Source organism: Zalophus californianus, chromosome 1, assembly GCF_009762305.2.
Source record: "Zalophus californianus isolate mZalCal1 chromosome 1, mZalCal1.pri.v2, whole genome shotgun sequence".
In the NCBI taxonomy this organism is placed as follows: Eukaryota; Metazoa; Chordata; class Mammalia; order Carnivora; family Otariidae; genus Zalophus; species Zalophus californianus.
Genome location: NC_045595.1, coordinates 3,151,383 through 3,172,718, shown reverse-complemented (window position 1 = coordinate 3,172,718; position 21,336 = coordinate 3,151,383). Strand labels below are relative to the sequence as shown.

Genomic DNA, 21,336 nt, shown 5'->3' with positions numbered 1-21,336 from the left:
AATGTCAGGTGTTCCTCAATTGATATGCAGGTACAATTCCTATCAAAATCCCAGCAAGATTTTTTGGTAGGTCTAGGTAAGGCTGGCCTAAAGTGCAGGCAGCCTAAGGGGCACTCAGACCTTCATGCTATGTTCCTGCCCTGTCCTCTCTTGACACATCCCTTGCCGCCCCAACCCTTCGCTCCTCCCTATCGCACATCCAGACCTTTGCTTAGACAGGTGCCTCCTCCGTGAACCCTCTGCCCAGTCTCTGCCCTGTACTGAAAGCCTCCCAGTGGCCCCCTCCTCCATAACTCCTGCAGGCCTCCCAGACCTCCTGGGGAGACCAGAGAGGCTGGGATTTCCCTAGGACAAGCCGGGTCCAGCACCCGCCCATTGCTGGCAGGGGAGGGAGCTGGGGAGCTGACAGAAGAGGAAATTCCCCTGAAATCTGTTTCTCTGCTTCCTGGCTCAGCTGGCGCGCACCCACTGGAAGGAGAGGCCAGGCCATGGCCTCAGCCCTAAGCCCACCCCGGGTCCCCAAACACAAGGGTGCTCTACCCTCACACTACTATGAGAGCTTTCTGGAGAAGAAGGGACCCGGCGACCAGGTAAGGCGGGGCAGGGAGCTGGCACAGCTGGGCTCCTAGGTGGCTGGCGGCCCTTCTCTGAGCCTAGACCTCTGCATCTGGCCGAGGGGGCGGGGTGGGTACTGGGTACTGGATGGAGCGGGGCGTGTGCTGGGGGCTGGAAAAGGTTCTGTCCCCCGCCGGGCTGATTTATCTCTTTCTCTTTGCCTCTCCCTGCCTGTCTCCATGTGTCTCCCTCTCGGTCTCTCTGTCTCTTGGATACAGGCAGGATCAGGGACTTCCACCAGGAAATGGGAAGACTTCTGACTCCCATACCCCACCCCAGCCCCTAAGTAACCATGAACCTCAGCTGCAGGGGTCAAGGCCAGGACAGGTGGCATATGGGGACAGTGAAAGCTGAGGGGGCCACATATGGCAGGACCAAATACTCCTTCCCAGGAAGGTCCATCTCTCGCTCCCCACTGCTCGTGCTCATTTCCTGCTACAACCCCAAACACCCACCCACTGCTTTCCGGGCCCACCCCCAGAGCCACCAGAAGGAACCCCCAGTTCCCTCCTCCCTGCCTTGTGCCTTCAGGTGCCCACATCCTCCCCAGCCTAGACAGCATTGAGGCCACAGCGGCTAGGAAAGGCCTGGCCCCAGAGTGCAAGACCCAGGTTCACATCCCTGCTCCATGCCTTCCTGACTCCCAGGCCTTGGACAAGTGACTCTGTCTTTGTGCCTCAGTTTTCTCTAGTACAAAGTGGGTACACGAGGGCCTTAGTCATGGTTACAGGAGAGGGGTAGCCCTCAGTGGTCTGTGGACCCGACTCTGCAAGCGCTAGTGCTTTACTGGTATTCACACCCCCAATTCTCACAACATCCTCCGAGGTAGGTACACCTCTATGGCCATTTTATAGGTGGGGAAACTGAGGCACGGAGCGTTTAATTATCTTGTGCAATGGTGTATAGTGTGTCCATAAGGAAGCAGGTCTGACCATGCTGAGTTTAATCACTTATTACTCTGTTCCCAGTGCCTGGCACATAATAGGTCCTCAGCAAATGTTAAATGTGTGTATATATCTACGGACAGATGGTGGGTGGGTGGATATGTAGATGAATAGATGGATGGATAGATGGATAGAGAGGCAGATGGATGGATCTATAGGTGGATTGATGAATGGATGCTAGCTGTCAATATGAGAGCTATCCTCATTATCATTATGGACTAATTAAAGTACCTCCTCCTTCAGGAAGTCTTCCCAGATTCCCACTTGGAGGGCCTTTCTCATCCTCTGTATCTCAAGGTTCAGGGTCTGTCCCTCCCGGGGCCCTAATTTCTCTTCCCTGGAGGATTTTGGTATCTATGCTTTCTCTTTCTTTTTAAGGTTTTATTTATTTGAGCGATAGCATGAGTCGGGGGGGAGGGCAGAGGCAGAGGGAGAGAGAGAATCCTCAAGCAGATGCCCCACTGAGCACAGAGCCCTAAGCAGGGCCCGATCTCTGGACCCTGAGCTCATGACCTGAGCCAAAACCAAGAGTCGGATGCTTCACTCACTGAGCCACCCAGGCACCCCAGATTTTAGTACCTATGCTTTCTATATTCTTCTGGAAGATGATCTATTTCGAAACAGAAGCCAAGTCCCATTTATTTATTTTGCCTGCAACACAGCTGGGTGCAGAGTAGGTGTTCGGGGAATATTTGCTGGAAAAAACCCCAGAATCTTACAGTCTTAGCTCTATCAGCCCCTTAGACCTCCAAGAAAATTAGGACATTTGCAATTCAGAATTCCGGGGAGACATCCTGAATCTACTGTACTTCTAGAGTCCAGAGCCTTGTAAAATTAGGAGATCCCAATAAATATTTATGGGGTGGACATGGAGAAGGGGGATATATGTATGTGTGGATGAGTAAGTAGATGGGTGGGTGTGTGGGTGGATGGTTGGTTCAACTTTCTCCTAGAACTCCTACCTCTGTACACTGGGGGGCTGCTCTGGATCTCCCATCCCTTCAAAATTTCTTTGGTCCTTTCTCAAAGAATAACAGATCCCGAGGGGCTGGGCCATGGATGGGGAGGGCCTCCCAGAGAAGGAACATTTGTTCAAAGACCCAAAGCAGGTGATGAAGGAAACTGTGTGAAGATCTGGGGAAAGAGTGTCCAGGCAGAGAGAACAGCCCGTGCAAAGATCCTGAGACAGGCGTGGGTGTCATGGAGGTAACCAGATTTGCCTTCTCACCTTCTGCTCTCTATCTTTCGTCCTCAGGATTACAAGAAGTTCTGGGCAGGCCTCCAGGGTTGCACTCTTTATTTCTATAATAGCAATCGGGACTCCCAGGTAAGGATGGGAATGAGGGCTCAAGGGCTGGTCTCCCCACCCCAACCCTGACCTCGGGGACCAAGCAGAGAGTGTGGGTGGGTGTGGCCAAGCCGAAGGGCCTGAGGAGCCTGAGGAGCCACAAGCCTGGTGCTCAGACTCCTGCTTCTGGATCCCCAGCACGTGGAGAAGTTAGGCCTAGGAGCATTTGTGAGGCTCACCGATGAGGCGCCCTGGGGAAGCTCAAGAGACCCTGACATCTATTTCAGCCTGGTCCTCTGGAACCAAGAGATCAAGTTCAAGGTAGGCCCGTCCCTCCCTGTCACACGTACCACTAACACACACTAGCATGGAGTCACATGGGGTCTACCACTGGGTTGGTGACCCGGGGCAACTCACTTCACTTTTCTATGCCTTGGTTTCTACAACTGCAAAACGGGATCATACGCGTAGTCATAACAAGATGTGAGCCCCGTGGATGGTCACTGCCCGCACGCAATCTTTCAGGCAACGTTATTGAGCACCTACTGTGTGCCTGACACTCTCCTAGTCGCACAGCCGTGAACAAGACAATTAAAAATCCCCACCCTTGTGGAGTTTAGAGTCTAGTGGGAAGACACACAATAAACAATATAAGTGAGTGAAATATCTGGAGTGTCAGGTGGCGGGAGATGCTAGGGAAAGGACAGAGGGGGGTTGGGGTACAGTGTTACACAGGGTGACCAGGGAAGGCCTTACTGACGACCCGAAGGAGGAAAGGGAACCAGCAACGTGGATAGCTGTGAAATGGCTCTTTAGCAGAGGCCTGGCGTATGGGAGGAGCAGGGAGGAGGCCCATGTGGCTGGAGCAGAGTGAGGTGTGGGGGAGGGAGCGGGGCGGGGAGAGGAGGGGGGCTGTGTGGTGCGGGGGCCCTCTGTGGGCCCTGGGGAGGACTTGAGCTTTTACTCCAAAGGAGGCGGGAGTCCTGGGAGGGTTTAGGGATACATGGAGATACATCATCTGATTTATGTTGTTTTATTTTATTTACTTATTTATTTTTAAGATTTTATTTATTCATTTGAGAGAGAGGGCGTACAAGAGGGGGTGGGGGTTGGGGCAGAGGGAGAGGGAGAAGCAGGGAGCCTGATGGAGCGCTGCATCTCAGGGGATCCTGACCTGAGCCGAAGGACTTTTAAAACAACACAAACCAGGGGCGCCTGGGTGGCTCAGTCGGTTAGGCATCTGCCTTCGGCTCAGGTCATGATCCCAGGGTCCTGGGATGGAACCCTGTGTAGGGCTCCCTGCTCCGCGGGGAGTCTGCTTCTCCCCCTCCCTCTGCCCCTCCCCCTGCTCGTGCTCTCTCGCTCACTCCCTCTCTCAAAATAAGATCTTAAAAAAAAGTTGATGTAGAATAAATAAAAGAGACAAATAAATAAATGTTGATTCAGTGACATTACAGGATAGCATCCCACATTACTAAGGACTTAAGTTCAGACGTCCTAAATGAACACGTCCTTACTCATTTAACCTTGAAAACTACTAGTATTCCTCATCCCCATTTCACAGGTGAATGGGCCGAGGCTCATTGACATGGACTCCTTCTCTTTCCCTCCCCAGGTAGAGAGCCTGGAGTCTCGGGAGATGTGGAAAGGCTTCATCCTGACGGTGGTCGAGGTAAGCGCGGGCACCTGCTCAGAACCCTCTCTCCTCTTTCCACCCTACATCCCTCAAAGCAGCCTCCCCTCACGCGGGCGGCCGCCGGCCGTGAGCCAGGTGGAGCCCACAGACGTAAAATATGTAAAAGTCACCTGCCATTACTTAAAAGCCTGGAGTTTTTGTCAACATTCCTGATTTCTCTTTTAGTCATTTGTCCTCTGCCTGGCCCCTGCAGGCCGCTGGGTTTGAGACCCTACATTTATTCTAGCATCCGATCTGTCCTCCCCATCAGCGAGGTGTCTTCACGTCCCCTCCAAAGCCTCTTTGCCCCTGCCCTGGGTGGCTGCAGAACGCGGGTTCCCATCCTGGCTCGGCCCGCACCCCGGTCTCAGGGTGCCCGTCGGTGACACGGGCACAAGCCGCTCGTGCCCTAACGGCCGAGCGTCCTCGGGCGCCCCATCAACCCTCAGCTGCGTGTCCCGTCGAACCTGACCCTGCTGCCCGGACACCTGTATATGATGGCCGACGCCCTGGCCAAAGAGAAGGCGCGCCGCGCGTTCGAAGTGCCCTCGTGAGTGCCCCGCCTGGCCGAGCGGCCCCGGGACGGCGGCGGACGGAAGCGCGAGGCCGGAGACTGGGGGAAGGGCAGCCGAGCGTACGCGGCCCGGTCCAGGCGCCGGGGGGCGGGGCTTCGCGGGAGGGCGGGGCTGGGATCCAGGGGCGGGGCCTGCCCTGAGTGAGGGACGCGGCCCTCCCCAGCTGCTTCATGAAGGTGAGCCGGCTGGAGGCGCAGCTGCTCCTGGCGCGCTATCCCGATTGCGGAAACCTGCTGCTGAGACCCAGCGGGGACGGCGGGGACGACGTGTCGGTCACCACGCGCCAGACGTTCAATGGGTGCGCCTGCGCGGCGCCGGAGCCGGAGCCGGGGAGGGAGGAGGAGCGAGCGTGGGGGCGGAGTTAGAGCTGGGACGGGGGTAGTCCCTAGGGGCGGGGCCAGAGCTCCCGGGGCAAGAGGTCCCGAGGCTGGCCCCGCCCCGGGATGGGAGGGTAGAGTCACTGCCTGGGGGCGGGGCTAGGGGCCAGGCAGGGCGGTGGATCCCCTTGGGGGAGGAGTTAGATCCTGGAGCCGGGACTGGACTCTATAGGCGAGGTCAGACCTTTGGATTAGGATCGGCTCTTCGGCGCGGAGTCGGAGCTGGGTCTCGGCATCTGGAGCAGGGAAGAAATCAAATCCAGGGGTGGTAACCAGTCCCTTGGGCGGAGTCAGGACCCTGAGGGTGGAGTCATGTCCCGGCCCTCCCTGTTGTCAGGCTTTTGAGACGGAACCACTGATTGAATCAGGCTTTTGAGATGGAACCACTCTGGGAGCGGATCAGAGACTGATATTAAAGCTTCCTTTGGGATAGTCTGGTGAGGGGTCGGGCCAGTTGAAGGTGGAGTCAGAACCCCGGGGGCGGAGCCCAGTAGGGAGGCAGAGCCCAGTAGGGAGGCGGGGCCTCCTGGGTGGAGCCATCGGGGCATGGTCCTCCCTGGGGGCAGTGGCAGGACCAGTGGCATGGTCTTCCTGGAGGGTGCAGTCAGTTGAGGGCCTGGTTCTCCGCATAGAGCCACGCCAGGACTCGGCGTGGTCAGTGTGCAGGAGAGCAAGAAGAGTTCAGGCCCCCCGCGGGGTCGGAGCCAGGACAAGGGGCGGGGTTCTCCCTGGTCTGAGCCGGTCCCCCCACTCACCACGGCCTGCGCAGGAAGTCGGTGGTCCGGCATTACAAGGTGAAGCGTGAGGGCCCCAAGTATGTGATCGACGTGGAGGAGCCGGTGAGCGTTGGTCCGGGGTCCCGGGGTGCGTAGTGGTGGGGTCTGCGCCCCTTCCTCAACAGCTTTACCTGCGACCCCTATCCGTCTCCAGTTCTCTTGTGCCTCACTCGACGCAGTGATCAACTATTTCGTGTCACACACCAATAACGCGCTGGTGCCCTTCCTGCTGGACGAAAACTACGAGAAGGTTCTAGGTGGGTGCGGCCTCAGGGAACTCGGGGGACCCAGTACGTGCCTCTCCGGCTCCTGCCCCCACGGGCCACCCCTGGGTCAATGCCCAGCCGCCGCACCTCCGCTAGGACCGATCTCTGTTGTAGGCCACGTGGAGGCGGATAAAGAGAACGGCGAGAGTGTGTGGGTGGTGTGTTCGACCCCCGCGGCGCCGGGCGCAGGTGATGCCCCCGCCCTGCGGGCACCGCTGGGCCACAGTGGGGAGATACCTGGGACCCACATGGCACCGCCCGTGTCCAGTCTTGTACCCAGAGTTGCAACGACCCGGAAATTACCCAGACCCTGCCCTCCGGGTTGTGGAGCCCGGATACACTCCCAGCCCTGTGCGGTTGAACCTGGGGCTGGAAGCAGCGGTGCCTAGACTTGGGCAGAGAAAGAGGGCAGAATAGGAGAAAGGCTTCCTGGAGGAGGGGGTGTTTGCTTAAGGTCTCAAAGGATTTCAGTAGGTAGAGATGGGCTTCACCTGGAGCAAGAAACTACCCAGAGAGAGTATCCCGGGTGGCTGTTGAGGTGGGAGGCGGTCCCGTTTATGGAGCAGGAAGAAGGGGCTGGAAGGGTCTGTGGGGTAAGCAGTCTGGTCCTCCTGGGGCTGGGCAGATGTGGGGGGACCCTTGTGCACGCTGGGCATGTATGTACACACACACACACACACTGTACACTCACGAACACGGACTGCATCCGTCTGCATAATCAGAAACTCATTTGTAGACACCTACACGGCCGAGGGCTCCACACATGCGTGAGTACAAGTGTCCCAAAGTTCCAGTCCTGTGTCGCACACATACGCACACCTAAGCCACAACCAGGCATGCACACACAAATGCTCACCCACGAGCGCAAATTCAGACATTTTGAGGTACACGGGTATGCACACTGATGGAGACGAACACCTGAGCACATACTTTAGTATCCACGCAGTGTCATGCACGTACACACGTTTAGGTGTGTGTGTACAAACCCTTTACATATATTCAACTATGCAGATTCACTCAGTGTACATGTTTATACTACACAGGGACACGCACATGCACAGGGTCACATGCCTGAATCCTGGCATGAGTACATGCATCCCCATTCGGAGGCAAACAGACCCCCGCGAAGGTGTCCCTGCACCACGTGGGCCCAGACAAGAACTGCCGTTTCCCACCAGGGCCTGCACCTGCCTCAGGTGGCCCCAAGCAGCTGCCGCCCGTGCCCATCACACCTGTGTCAAGCCAGGGCAGGTCACCCCCACTCCTGAACCAGGAGAACTACGTGATCCCCATTGGAGATGCCCCAGCTGCCAACTACACGAACGGGGATGGTAGGTGGGGAGGGAGCCAAGGAGAGATGGGGACAGGGGGAGGGGGCTCAAAGCCGGAGGTAACACACCACACCTTTGTCCATACAGTGCCTTCCCCCAGTCAGCCGGTCCCAAAGCCCAGGAAGTTGGCGAAAGTCCAGGCAAAGGCACTCAAGCCACCCGTTGCCCCCAAGCCAGGTAGGAGTCCCTCCTCCCCAGCCCTTCCCTCATCCAGCCCAGAGCCAGCCTCAGCCTTCACCTCTTCATCTGCCTTCTCCAGAGCCTAAAGGCCTCAGCGGCGACCTGGCCAAGAAGCTAGCAGTCGGCTCAGTGCAGACTCTCTTCCCCACAACAGGTGAGGCGTGTGGGGATCGATGCAGGGTGGGCCTCCCAGGTGGGTGGCCTGTGCAGTCACACGGAACCCCCCACTCCAAAGCTCCCCATGCTCGGTCTAACGCTGAGCCATCTTGAAATTCCTCCAGGCTTTTGAGTACATTTTCACCTTTCACGGGGCCCCACAGATTTTGCAGCACGTTGTGGGTGGGTGTGGGGTTGGGGGCACAGGCACGGACTGCGGATCCCTGGTGCAGCGGAGGCCTCGGTCACACACCGCCCCCCCCCCCCAGGGTTGGCAGATTTGACGGCGGAGCTGGAAGAGAAACTGCAGCGGAGGCGGGCTCTGGAGCACTCCGCTGGACACGCTGGGGATCAGTGACCCGGGCTCGGGCTTCCAAAGTCAGCCGACCACTCCTCCCAGAATAAAAGTTCAAGTGACCCCAGGGCCGATGTGTCTGGCCTGGCTTGGGCCGGGGTGGGGGGCTGTGAGCGTCTGTCAGATGTCCGCCCACAGCAGGCCCCACTTGCTCAGCAAAACCTGCCACCTGACCCTAAAAGAAAGGCCCATTTTACAGCCAGGAAAGCTGAGGTCCAGAGAGGTTTGGGGCACACTCAAGTGCCAGCCAACCCCAAAGAACCATCAGCATGGCCTGGCCAGTGATTGACTTTTATTAGGAGGTGAGGTGGGGACGAGGGCCCGCCCTGGTGCCTGTTCCCCATTGGTGACCCCCCCCCAATCAGGAGTTAAGGCTCCAAGCAGCAAAGTGAGAAGAAGGTGTCGGCTGAAACAACCAAGGCCTGCGAGGGGGCCCCCAAACTCAGCCGGGCTGGGCGGGCGGTCCAGTGGCCTAGGTGAGGCTGGTGTTGGAGCTGCTGGTGGCACTGCCCCGCTTCTGCAGGCAGCGCACAGAGCTGGGGACCTGCAGGCCTGTCGTCACCTGGAAGCTGCCGCACCACACCTGGGGACCAGTGAACGGTGAGGGGGGTGGGCAGGCTCAGGAGCAGAGCCAGCCCCGGCCCCACCCCTCCCCTCCCCGCCGTGGAAGGGTTCTCACTGTGAAAGCAGGCAGCACGGGCTGTGTGAACTTGGCCTTGAAGGTGTGCAGCAGCTGTTTGGTGCGGGCGTTGTAGAAGGACAGGAGGCCTGGGGTGGAGGCAGAGCGACAGGGGCGGGGGGTGGGGAGCGATGAGAGGGGCTTGCGGCAGAGAGCGGGCGGGGAGAGGGGGCTCGCGATGCTGATCGGGGCTCGGGGTCACCTTGGTGGAAGTCGCAGTGCACACCCAGGCAGTCGGGCACGGGGGGTTCCAGCACCTTGGCCTTGTTGGCGTGCTTGGCGGTGAAGCTGACCTGCAGCCAGTTGTTGACATGCAGGCACCAGGACGCGGCCGTCTTGCCCAGCTGCTCAAAGCGGCCCAGGCTGCGGTACGCCACCCCCACGCCGAACGCCTTGCTGTCTGGCTCGTAGCGCACCTCCCAGTAATGTTCCCCACCGTCGATCAGTGTGTCCCCTGCGGGGTAGGCAGCGGGGGCCGGGTGGAATCGGGTCCCAGATGCCCTTCCACAAAGAGGTGGTCACCCCCATACTCCCCAGACCCCAGCTCTTCCCTCCAGATACTCCTCAGTTCCCAGCTATTCCTCCCAGGTAGTCCCCAGGCTGCATCCACTTCCTCTAGATACTCAGAAAGCCCAGATACTCTCCAAGCCTCAACTAATCCTTTCAGATTCTCTGCAGGTTCAAGCTACTCCTTCCAGATGCTTCCAGTCCTTAGAAACTTCCTCCAGATACTCCTCAGTCCTCAGTTCTTCCCAGAGACTACATAATCCCCAAACCCTTGCTCCTGGCCAACTCCACATATGGCACTCTGGGACTCTTTCCTATCGCTTTGTGAATCTAGATTCTACCCAGACTCCCAGCTCCTGGTGGAGGCCAACTTCTGGGCCTCAGCTCTTCCCGGATCTCAGCTAATCCCCGAGTGCACACTCTCCCAGGTCCAGATTCAGATCCTGGCCAGCTCACCTCCTCCCTGATCCAGCGACTCCTGAGCTTCAGCTTTCTCTACGCGCTCCTGCCCCCCACCCCCCAGCTCCGGTCCATCTACTATCTCAGCTCCTCCACAGATACAGGGCTCACCCCCACATACGTTTCTTCTCCAGGCCTGCTCCCCCACCCCCGACCTCAGCTACTCTCCTGACCACAACTAGGTGAGGTCTCAGCCACCCTGCAGACCAGCGCCCCCCACCCCTTCCCCTGCTTCTTCCCCTAACCCCAACTCTAGCCAAGACCGGCAACCATTCTTTCCAGCTACTTCGCAAATCCCAGGCATTCCACAAACCCCAGGAACCCCCCCCTTGGCTGATCTCTAGGCCAGAGCCTCCGTAAGCTCTGCCCCCCACCCCAGGAAGCCCACCCCCCAATCCTCCCACTCCTCCAGCACCACAGCAACACATTAGACCCATTCCCAGAAAGCTTCGTTGGTGGCTGCCTCAGTTTCCCCAGCTGAAGTTCTCTCCGCCCCCACCCCCCATCAGGGCCCCGCCCAGAGTGTCCCCTCTGCCCCCCTGTCTTCGCTCCTCCTTACCCAGCACCGTGTAGGACTCAGCCGTGAAGCGGTCCCGACCCCCACGACCCGAGGGCATCCTCTTGGGGGACGGTACACCTCTGTGAGGGGCGGGGAGGGGCAGGCTCAGTTCGGCCCTCACCGGCCCCAGAGGAGGGTTTCCCTGGCCCACCCAGCCACCATGGTCTTCTCATCAGTCCTCCATAGGACTTGGTTCTTTTTCGTGCGCTGGGCCCCGCATATCAGAACAGGCCCCTGCCCTTCCTAATGTGGAAAACTATTCACCTGTCAAAACCCAGCGAAAAACCTCTTCTCCCTTCATTTCCTCTTTGCACTCCTCCAGCCCCATGTCCCTCCTCCCACCCCAGGCTTGACCACGCAGGACCCTGGGTGTCCCTGTCCAGCTTGATCTCCTCCACCAGACACTCGGGGGGGGGGGGGACAGGCTACCTCGCTGGGGAGTTGACGGGAGACGCGGTCCGCCCCTTGCCATCTTTCTCTCGAGCCTTGATGTCCTGCACCTTCCCGCCCATGGCGTCCCACTCCACGGAGAGGTCATCCACCCGCAGGTTCTGGTGAGATGTGGACGCATCCAGGCGGAACATGAACGCTGGGGCCGGGCAGACGAGGGAGTCACAGAGATGGGGAAACCCGGAGAGACACGGAGAGACACAGAGAGACAGACAGTGACCAAGACACACCGTGACAGGGACAGAGAACAGAAAAAGACAACAGCGACTGAGACAGACAGGGAGAGAGAGACCGACGGACGGACTCAGGGGCAGACAGCTACAGAGAGAACAGGCAGCAAGACACCAAGACAGACGGACGGATGGACGGGGAAGCGCGGAAGGGGCAGAGCGTGTGGCTGGGGCAGTGAAGGCCGAGGGCTTGCTGCCTAAAGGTCCCGTAGGTTGGGAGGCATTTTCCCAAAGCGCTCGCGCTCTGCGCTTCCGCTGCAGGTTAATCGCAGGAAAGGGGCCAGGCTGAAGCACGAGAGTTAAGCTAGGCTGCAGAAGGACTTCCTACCGAGGGCACACAAAGGTGCTGCCGTAGGAGAGTAAGATCGGTCTTCACGACTGATACCCCACCCCCCACTCTAAGAGCCCTTATCTGTTTTGTTTTGTTTTTTAGAGGAGAGAATAAGTGTGTGTGTTTGTGAGAGAGAGAGAGAGAAAGAATATAAAAACCATCCAGGTAAAATGGGGTCAACTGCAAAAGCAAAAAACAATAGCAGGTTTATATTAGACACTTGGGCTGAGGAATCTACTGTGGACTAAGCTCTGAGCTTCCTGGCAGCCCGAGCAAAAAGGGTCCTAGAACCCTGATTAGAAGATTATCATTGCACACCAGTACCTGGGGCCCCAGGGTGAGGGGTTGTGGAGTCACAGGCAGGGTGGGTGGGGCAGTCACCTGGTGTCTCCAGGGTCACTGACTCGGAGAACTCGCCTGCGACCGCCTTATTACAGGCCTTCACACGAAAATTCATGTATTTCATGTCAAACTTGAGACCTAGGAGCAACAGAGGGATCTCAACATTGTGTGCACTTTGAGCAACCGGTTATAGGTCCCTGTGTCCCAGGGCAATCCCACCACTCCTCGTTCTAAGGAGCACCTTGCAAACAACATCTTATCCCTGAGAAACCACCCTGACCCTCATTCACCTGCAGGACTATGTGTAACTTGGCTCCGCCTCCAACCCAGACTAGCCAATCAGGATGCTTTAGGAAGCAATAACAGCAGGTTCAGGAATAGCACATGACCCAAACTGGCCAATAAGAATCTTCCCTGGGACACCAGGCTGGTATTCTAGGGAGCAGAGTCACTGTCTTCTCTGGGCTGGCCAACTAGGAGGAAGCTCCTAGTTTACAAATTTAAAAAAAAATTTTTTTTAAAGATTTTATTTATTTATTTGACAGAGACAGCGAGAGAGGGAACACAAGCAGGGGGAGCGGGAGAGGGAGAAGCAGGCTTCCCGCGGAGCAGGGAGCCCGACGCGGGGCTCGATCCCAGGACCCTGGGACCATGACCTGAGCCGAAGGCAGATGCTTAACGACTGAGCCACCCAGGCGCCCCTCCTCTTGGGAAAATTTATCAGTGCATTTGGCAAGCCTCCTTCTGAATGCAGCCCCCAGATCCAACAAATGCAGGGAACAACAGTGAGCGAGTCACTTGCTGGAACCCCTGGATCTAGCCGTGCCCGGTGAAAAATTTCCCCTACTTCTACGATATGCCTCACGCTCCCTTATGTCCTTTTTTATTAGTTTCTTCGAGTCTTAAAAAATAAAAAGCAACTACCGAGCTGTCTTTAGCTGTGTTTCCCCTCAAGCTAACCCTCTTCAGAGAGCTGTCTACATCCCTCTCCCTCCTCTGGCTTTGTCAGTCCCCACCTTGCAGGACCTCCTGGCTGACCACTCCTTCCCCCCTGGACCATTCTCTTTCCTTGGCAGCCAAGGCACAGTGGTCTCCTGGACACCCCCTCTGTTTGTTCTCCCTAGGTCCTCTTTGCAGGCTCCTCCCTCCTTGACACCCTTAAATGTCGGGGCAACTCAGTCTGGGGCCCTTACTCGCCTCACTCTGCTTGCTCCCTGACACCTTCTTGCCCCTCACATACCATCCATCCACCACAGCACCCACAGCCCAACCTCTAGCCCAAACCACATGTCCAGGTGCCTCCTGAGTGTTCCCCATGGAATGCCCATTCTCCGATCATCCCAAACAGCGCTCAGCACGCCCTGCTCTAAAACCTCCCATAGCTCCCCCTTGCCCTCCAGGTAAAGACCCCATTCCTCTTCTCCCTTCTCCCCACAGATGTGGGTGGCAACTAGTTCCAGACACAAAGGCCCAGCGCTCTGGCCTCCGAGCCCTCGATCAGGTTGTTCCTCCTCTTAGAAGGCTGTTCTCCACCCGCCCCTTCTCTTTCGGGCCTCAGGCTGGCTGCCAACCGCCTCCAAGGGCCCAACACTGGTTCACCCTTCTCCGAGAGTTCAGCACTTTGCTCAGCGACACCGTCTACCGCCCCCAAGCAAAGATTACCAACCAGAAGCCTCAGTTTTAGAAACCTGGAACCCATCTGATTATGGATGGTCTGAACTCACTGCGGGCCTCAGTTTCCTATTCTGCAAACCAGCAATCATATTCCCCATTCTTTTTTTTTTTTAAGAATTTATTTATTTATTTGACAGAGAGAGACACAGCGCGAGACGGAACACAAGCAGGGGGAGTGGGAGAGGGAGAAGCAGGCTTCCCGCCGAGCAGGGAGCCCGATGCGGGGCTCGATCCCAGGACCCTGGGATCACGACCTGAGCCGAAGGCAGACGCTTAACGACTGAGCCACCCAGGCGTCCCCATATTCCCCAACCTAAGCAGGGTTCACATGAGGATGAGATGAGTGGAGGCATGTAAGTTACAAACACTAAACCAAAACCCTCCTGACTGTCCAAGCAATCGAGATGGCAGGTGGGCTCCAAATAAGCACATGGGTTAGTTAGCCAGATGAGTGTCCCCATCTGCATCCTCAGTACCACACACTTTTTCATGGACTCAACTTCCTGCCCTGCGGAATTCACTCGCTAGAAATTCTGTGGAAGGCAGGAGGGCACGGCCAGGGGGTGATGCATCAGGAAGCCTGTGATACAGCAGCCCTCCACCTTGACCGTGGTGGCAGTTATGTGAATTTGCACGTGGGAGAAAACTGCACAGGGGAGAGATCACACACACACACACACACACACACACGGATGAAGTACTGAATCACCAGGGAAATGTGGATCGACACCGCAGAATATGCTCGTGTCGGTTCCTCGGTTTTGACACTGAGCTATTGTTACGTAAGCCGATATTAGTGGCGAAAACCGGGTATGTCCACACACGGGAACGCTATTCAGCCTGAAAAAGGAAGGAAATCCTGATCCGCACGACAACATGGATGACCCCTGGGGACACTGCACTCAGTGAAATAAGCCAGACATGAAAGAGCAAATCCTGTCCGATTCTGCTCACGTTAGGTACTAAAAGTAGTAAAAATCACAGGGGCAGGAAGTAGATGGTGGGAGCCAGGGGCTACAGTCAGTGTTCCATGGGGACAGAGTTTCAGTTTTGCAAGATGGAGAGTGATGAAGATGGTGTGATGATGGCTTTAGAACGTTATGAATGTACTTACTACTACCGAAGTGGACCCTTGAAGATGGTTAAGATGTAAATTTTATGTTACATAATATAATATATAATATATATGTTACATAATATATAATATAATAAAAAATATATATATCGGGGGAAAAGTGGGGTATGTTTATTTTGATTCCGATGCAAAGGACAGGCCCTCTTGGTGGCTGGTAGCTTTTCTTTCCTGCAATTAGCATGCTCATTATTAACCATGTATGCTAATTACAGATAAAGAACAGGCTGATTACAGCCCAAGAGCTGTGGTGATGGTTATCTTGTCAGCAAGACTCGCCCCGCCGCTGAGGATTTCCCTTGGCTCAGGACCGCTTCTGAAACTCATTAGGGACCCCCTGATTTTACCCTTCCTCAGACCCTCCCCTACCGGCTGGGGGATCCCCCGCACGCATTCTGCTCTCTTACACCTGCCAAGGAAATCCCCAAATACTGGGAGGACGCCAGCTCCACGAGGGGAGGGGTTTTCGTCCGTTTTGCTTACTAATGCAAGGGCACAGCCCGGTACACCATAGGCACTCCATACACTGGAATGAACGAATGCTGGATGGTAGCTGGGGAGGGAGAATGCCTTCTCCCCCTGGGCCTCAGTTCCCTCATCTGTAAAATGCTGATGATAAGCCTGTCCATTACATGGGGGTAAAACATTTAGTAAGCCCTCCATGAACAGTGCAGGGGCGATCACCAATATCGTTTTCATTATTATTACTTTCTGTTACTCCTGATCAGCCCAGCCAGGCCCCCCAGGTGAAAGGGGATCCTGGAACTGCCGAGCCACACCGGATTGGGAGGGTGGAAGGGGAGGGGTTTCGGCAGCAGGGCTGAGCTGCCCTTACCAGTCAGGGTGTACTCTGTCTGCCGGATGCCCTCGATGACCATCCAGGGCTGATCCTCCTTGAGACGGGGCGGGCCCTCGAAGTTGGTCCGACGGTACTCCAGCACGTAGTGGTCAATCTTGCTGTCCTCGTCTGGCATGCGCCACACCAAGGTCACACAGTTGTCTGCTACCAGGGACTCGGCCAGGTCAATCACAGGGGTGCTGGGCACTGTCCAGGACAGAGGGGCCACCTTACCGAAACGCCCCCACCGGCACCATAGGCCTTCTTGGGGCCGGGGCCCCTCCGGGTACTGGGGTCCATGGGTGGAGCTTCCCCAGGGTTTCACCAGGGTGGGGTGGCGGGGAAGAGCTTTCTCAGGGTTCAACCAACAAAGGGCTGGACCTTCTCTCGGGACTCCACCATTTAGAGGTAGACTACTTCCAGAATTCTCTGATAAGAGCGTCGCCTTCGTGAGACTCCACCCCTGGTGGGTGGGGCTTTTCAGGGCTCGGCTACTGGGGGCGGGCTTCCTCGTGGCTCAACCCATATGGGAAGGGGAGCCTCGGGGCTCCACCCCCAGGGCCAGCGCCTGTGGGGTTCCAAAGCCAGGCTCCCTCTGGCCTGTCTCAGGGTACCACTGGCCTGAAATCCAGGCCCCGAGAAAGTTCTCCTCTCACCAGGTAGGAACTTGAGTGCCTGTAGCATCCTCCGCTCTTGCGCGAAGTCCACCATGAGGTGACTCATGTTGTCGCTCACCTTGGCCTTCAGTGACAGCCGGAAGGCAGGGGCCATTGTCACACTGCAGGGAAGAAGGTGGAGGCAGCCTGCTGGCAGGCACCTCAAGGGGGCCCAGGCCCGGTTCTCGGAAGTGTGTGGGAGACCCACTCCCCCTTGTTCTGGTCCAGTGCTCTGGGCCCAGAGACCCTCCCCTGGGTGTCCCCACCTTCACACCAGGGGCGGGGCACTGGGGTGGGAACCAGATCCCAGTATCTTACCCATCTTTGATTTGCTTGGCAGCCTAGAAAAAGCGACAGGATAAAAGTCAAAGAGTTTTCTTGATTGAATCGGAAAGCTACCGTACAGACAGGAATACTGAGGCCCAGAGGGGCAGCCACTGGCCAAAGTCCCCGACCACTGGGGCAGAAACGCTTGGCTGTGCCCCAGAGGGATGGGGGCAAAGACAGGCTCCTACCCCCACCCCTATCCCCAGTGCCTGGTGCCCATTACATCCAGCTAGTCAACTTGGCAAATAAAAATACAGGGTGCCCAGTTAAATCTGCATTTCAGATAAACAAAGTGATTTTTTGGTATAAAAATATGTCCCATTCTATATTCAGGACATATACTAAATATTGCATGCGACATATGATACTAAAAACATTTTCGTTGTTAGAGGCGCCTGCGCGGCTCAGTTGGTTGAGCGATCCGACTCCTGGTTTCAGCTCAGGTCATGATCTCGGGATTGTGGGACCCAGCCCCATGTCGGGCTCCGTGCTCAGTGTGGAGTCTGCTGGTCCCTCTCCCCCTGCTCTCTCTCTCTCTCTCTCAAAATAAATAAATAAATAAAATCTTTTAAAAATTTTGTTAAATTTGAATTTCAGATACACAACAAACATTTTAGTATAAATATGTTCCACGCAACATCTGGAAATACTTTTTTTTTTTTTAAGATTTTATTTATTTATTCATGAGAGACAGAGAGAGAGAGAGAGAAGCAGAGGGAGAAACAGGCTCCCAAGGAGCAGGGAGCCCGATGCGGGACTCGATCCCAGGACCCTGGGATCATGACCTGAGCCGAAGGCAGACGCTTAACCATCTGAGCCACTCAGGCGCCCTCTGGAAATACTTTAATACTAAACATTTGCATGGGATCTGCTTACACTAAACAAATTACTCCTTGTTAAATTTAAATTTCAATTTCAGATCAACCACAAATAATTTTTTAACATAAGTATGCTCCTTGGGATCTTTGGGACATACTTATACTAAATGTTGTGCGGGCCACACTTATACTAAAAAAATCACTTGGGGTTGATCTGAAATGCGAATTTAACCGGGTGTCCTGTATTTTATGGCCTAGCCCTACCAGTATGGCTTCTGAGGTACCCACCTGAGGGAAGTCGTTGCTGTCTGTGGCCTGCAGGGTCTGGTTGGCTGTCTCCAGAAGCTCCTCTGAGCTCTCCAGGGCCCGAGTGCAGGCGGCCAGCTGGTTCTGGGAGTGGCACGGCACCGAGGGAAGAGACACCTCACCCCACCGCATCAAACCCTCCGGGGCTCCCCACTGCCTTTGGGATTCAGGGTGCCATGCCTTTCTCCAACTCCAGATGGGGGAGGGAGGGTGGAAGGAAATGGGGCCTCACTCCTGGCAGCACTTCAAAATCACCTGGGGATCCCTTTCTTAAAAACTCCCCTGTCCAGGCCACACCTGAGCCTCAGCGCCCCAAATTCTCCCAGGATTGGGAATCTGGGATGTTAGAAAGTTGTCCAGGAGGCTTTGATGCAGCCCCAGTACCTCCATTTAGAGTCTGAGACCCCACGGGAGCCATGGGGTTGGGGGGTGTTTGGCAAGAGGGGATGTTGCCAGATCTGGGGGACCAGTGGGAAGGGCTGAGAAATTGGAGGTGAAGACTGGAGGGAAGGAGGAGCCAGATGTGGGGGTGGGGCTGTGGTGACAGAGAAGCGGGGAGGGAGGTGGTAGGAACAGAGATCAAGGGGAGCGGGTGGGGGTGGGGGATTGATGGATCACAGCCAGTGAGGGGGCAGAGAAGAGACCAGGAAAAAGAGGAGCTGAGGCCCATGCCACTGGGGTGTCTGGTTCCGGACACTGGAGACACCTGGGGGCCTTTCCAAGAAGTGGTGCAGGAGGAGGAGCAGATTTGGAGGAAGCCACTGAGGCCAGATGGGCTCTGCTGAGTCCGAGGGGTGCCATGGGGGAATCGGGGCTGGGTGGGGGTCTGGGAGAGTTCCCCCCCACCCACCCACCCACCCAACACACACCTGCAGCTCGTAGGTGCGGCTGGCCCGGTCCTGCTTTATCTTCATGAGCATGCCCTCCTTCAGCTCCTCCAGGAGAGAAAAGAGGGACTGGAACTCGGCCTCCAGGTCCTCCTGCACCTTGGTGGAGTTTGCCTGGGAGAGATGTTGTGGGGTCAGACAGGCCAGGGTGGGCCAAAGCCTATGCTCAGATGGGGAAACTGAGGCCTGGACACCGTAGCCAGGCCACGGCAGACAGGCATCAGCAGTAACAGGCTAACTCCTATGGCTGCCCCCTCCCTCCATCCCTTCCACGTACCTGTCCAAGACTTCCCCACCTCCTTCCATCCCTACTGCAGAGGCGCCTTCCTCACCTCCACGTTCAGCAGCATCTGCTTGAGGGAGTAGATGAAGCTTTGAATCTCTTCATTCTTCACAGCCAGGGTGGTAATGATTTTCCTCAGAGCCTCCTGCCGCCACCGGAAGCACGCACACATGCAGGGCCCGTAAGCCCCTCGGGCACCCGGCTCCCCCACCTGGGGGTCCCCACTCTGCCTTCCCGGGATCCAGGAGATGTGGGAGCCACAGCGCCAGTGAGCTCAGGTACCCGCCACGAGGCAGGCCCTGGGCAAAGCTCTGGCCCTATCTTCCCTCACTTAGCAGATGGACACTGCAAGCATGCCCATTTTACAGCAGAAGAAACTGAGGCTCACAAAGAACCTCTGGGGAAGGGGCAGACCCTGGGCTTGAGCCAGGTCCGCCCCAGCACAAAGCCTTCAACCTTGTACCTATCTACTGAGGGCGGGGCATGGGGTGAGGCGTTACCTTGGGGAAAGAAAACTCCAGAGCAAAATCATGCCTGTAGAAAATGGGCTATCCTGGGGAAAGGGATACCTTGGGAACAGGGATTAGAAAAAAGAAAAGAGGAACCTGGAGAACAGAGTGCCCGAGAGCCCAGGTACCTGGGGAGTGGGGGACCGAGGTCTGGGTGAGGGGACGCCTGGAGAGAAGGAAGCCGCGTGGGAGGATCCTGCTGGGGCCTGGAACCCTGACCTAGGCCTCGTACGTGTCCCTTTCCCGGGGGAGCAGGATCGTGGGACCACCTGGGCTGAGCTAGAGGGGCGTCCTCCGGGGCGGGGCGGGGCACAGACCGGACACCTGGTCCGCAGTCCGGATGGAAGGGGTGGGGGATGGGTCAAGGATTCTGGGTGCGCGTGGGGGGCACGGAGGCGATGAGCTTGGACCCCGGCCCAGATGAGGAGAGGTCGGGGCGACGGCTGTGGGTGCTGCGTCCCGAATTAGGGGGCTTGATCCGGGCGGGGTTGGGGCGGGGGTGGGGCCTCGGCCGCAAAGCAGCTGCGGGGGTGGGGGGGCGCTGCGGCATCACCTGGTCCCCTCCCCCTTGTCCACCCCCGCCCGGGGCCCCGCCCCGCCCCGCCCCGGTCCTACCCTCTGGTCCTCCATGGCTTCAGCCCAGGTCGTCCCCGGCCCGGCCCGCGGGCCCCGCTTGCTCTTCTAGTCCTCAAGCTGCCTTTGCCGCGACCACGAGCCAATGGCCCGCCGAGCCCTCCCCGCCGCCGCCGCCGCCGCCGCCGCAGCCGCGCCCCCCGTCAGTGCTCCATCACTGGCCGCAGTGCGCACGCTCGCCCCCCCCGCGGCAAGCTGGGAAACGTAGTCCCGCGCTGGGGTCCCTGAGAGCCGGGACCCCCCAGAGCCTGGGGCCCGCCAGGCGGCATTGGTAGTGATGACTGAGCTGCGGAGAGCCCGGAGCTGGGAAGCAGGTTGCCGGGGTTCGACCCCTGGCCCTGTTGTGTGACCTCGAGCTCATCCCTAGTCCTCTTGGTGCCTAAGCCTCCCCACTCTTGCACCCATGCCATTTCGTGGCTGTTCCTCAAACTGGAATTCCATACTCTCCTCCAATGAGATCTGGCCCCTAACCGCTCACACTCCTTGCATTTACTCCTAGCATTTACATTTTGCCCGAGCTGATATTCAGCTTCGAATGCCCTTTCTCTCCCCAAGGCACAACTGAACTCCTATACATCCCACAAAGCCCTAGGCTCTCACAGCCCCTCCTCCAGAAGTCTGTCTGCCTGACCGGAAGCCACAGGTCTCTGAATGTCTGTGTCCGGTTTGGTCTTCCCTGTCAGCCTGCGGCCAGATCTATCCAGGATCTCGAGCATTGCCTCTGGGCAGACTGTGGGGGAAGGGTAGAGTTGGTGGGGGAAGGGTAGAGTTTGAGAAGAAAGTCGGAGGGAAGAGGTGGCCTGGGTAGGGGAGGTTGGGAAGCTGTGTGTGTCCGCTGGGGCGGTGTGGGCAGAGTGTCGTGGCAGGCAGGGGCCGTCCTGCGGTTGATAGGAAGGGCGCTTCCGAGCACACAGGACCTCTTCTTTTTGGGTGAGAAAAGAGGTCATCATGTGGTTAGGGTGACACATTGAGGCCTGAATTCTGCCACCTCCTCCCACCCCACCCCCCCAGGGTGACAAATGCAGGGCTGGGAGAAATCCCAGGCCCTACGAACCTGCTCCACTGGGCCCCCAAACTTCTGTGCAGGCTGTGGGGACAGGGGAGCCCCCCCATACCTGTCATGGGACCTGAAGCCATCAGCACAAATCTACTCTGAACCTCAAAGGAAGACATTTTGG

General features: G+C 57.1%; 2 protein-coding genes across 8 annotated transcripts; one reads left to right on the top strand and one right to left on the bottom strand.

Annotated features, from left to right (window-relative positions):
- Positions 1 to 438: 438 nt before the first annotated feature.
- STAP2 (signal transducing adaptor family member 2) lies at positions 439 to 8,607 on the top strand. Of its 4 annotated transcripts, XM_027584392.1 has the most exons (13): positions 439 to 590; positions 2,815 to 2,886; positions 3,046 to 3,168; positions 4,463 to 4,519; positions 4,972 to 5,072; positions 5,261 to 5,395; positions 6,244 to 6,313; positions 6,405 to 6,507; positions 6,631 to 6,705; positions 7,695 to 7,847; positions 7,935 to 8,024; positions 8,107 to 8,181; positions 8,453 to 8,607. In XM_027584392.1, exons 1-13 carry the CDS (start codon positions 489 to 491, stop codon positions 8,539 to 8,541), a joined length of 1,245 nt encoding a protein of 414 aa, XP_027440193.1. In that variant the 5' UTR covers positions 439 to 488; the 3' UTR covers positions 8,542 to 8,607. The 4 variants fall into 4 exon arrangements, with proteins under 4 accessions (XP_027440193.1, XP_027440194.1, XP_027440195.1 ...); XM_027584393.1 differs by lacking the exon at positions 6,631 to 6,705; XM_027584394.1 differs by lacking the exon at positions 7,695 to 7,847.
- A 116-nt stretch (positions 8,608 to 8,723) lies between these two features.
- FSD1 (fibronectin type III and SPRY domain containing 1) lies at positions 8,724 to 20,273 on the bottom strand. Of its 4 annotated transcripts, none has more exons than XM_027584385.1 (13): positions 20,141 to 20,273; positions 19,066 to 19,161; positions 18,716 to 18,847; positions 17,829 to 17,930; positions 16,714 to 16,736; positions 16,396 to 16,517; positions 15,737 to 15,946; positions 12,135 to 12,233; positions 11,172 to 11,331; positions 10,743 to 10,822; positions 9,420 to 9,671; positions 9,218 to 9,306; positions 8,724 to 9,121 (listed from the first exon to the last, which is right to left on the bottom strand). In XM_027584385.1, the coding sequence occupies exons 1-13, from the start codon at positions 20,153 to 20,155 to the stop codon at positions 9,011 to 9,013; spliced, it is 1,491 nt and encodes a 496-aa protein (XP_027440186.1). In that variant the 5' UTR covers positions 20,156 to 20,273; the 3' UTR covers positions 8,724 to 9,010. The 4 variants fall into 4 exon arrangements, with proteins under 4 accessions (XP_027440186.1, XP_027440187.1, XP_027440188.1 ...); XM_027584386.1 differs by having other exon boundaries at positions 19,066 to 19,083; positions 20,141 to 20,256; XM_027584387.2 differs by having other exon boundaries at positions 19,011 to 19,083; positions 20,141 to 20,197.
- Between the last annotated feature and the right edge of the window lie 1,063 nt (positions 20,274 to 21,336).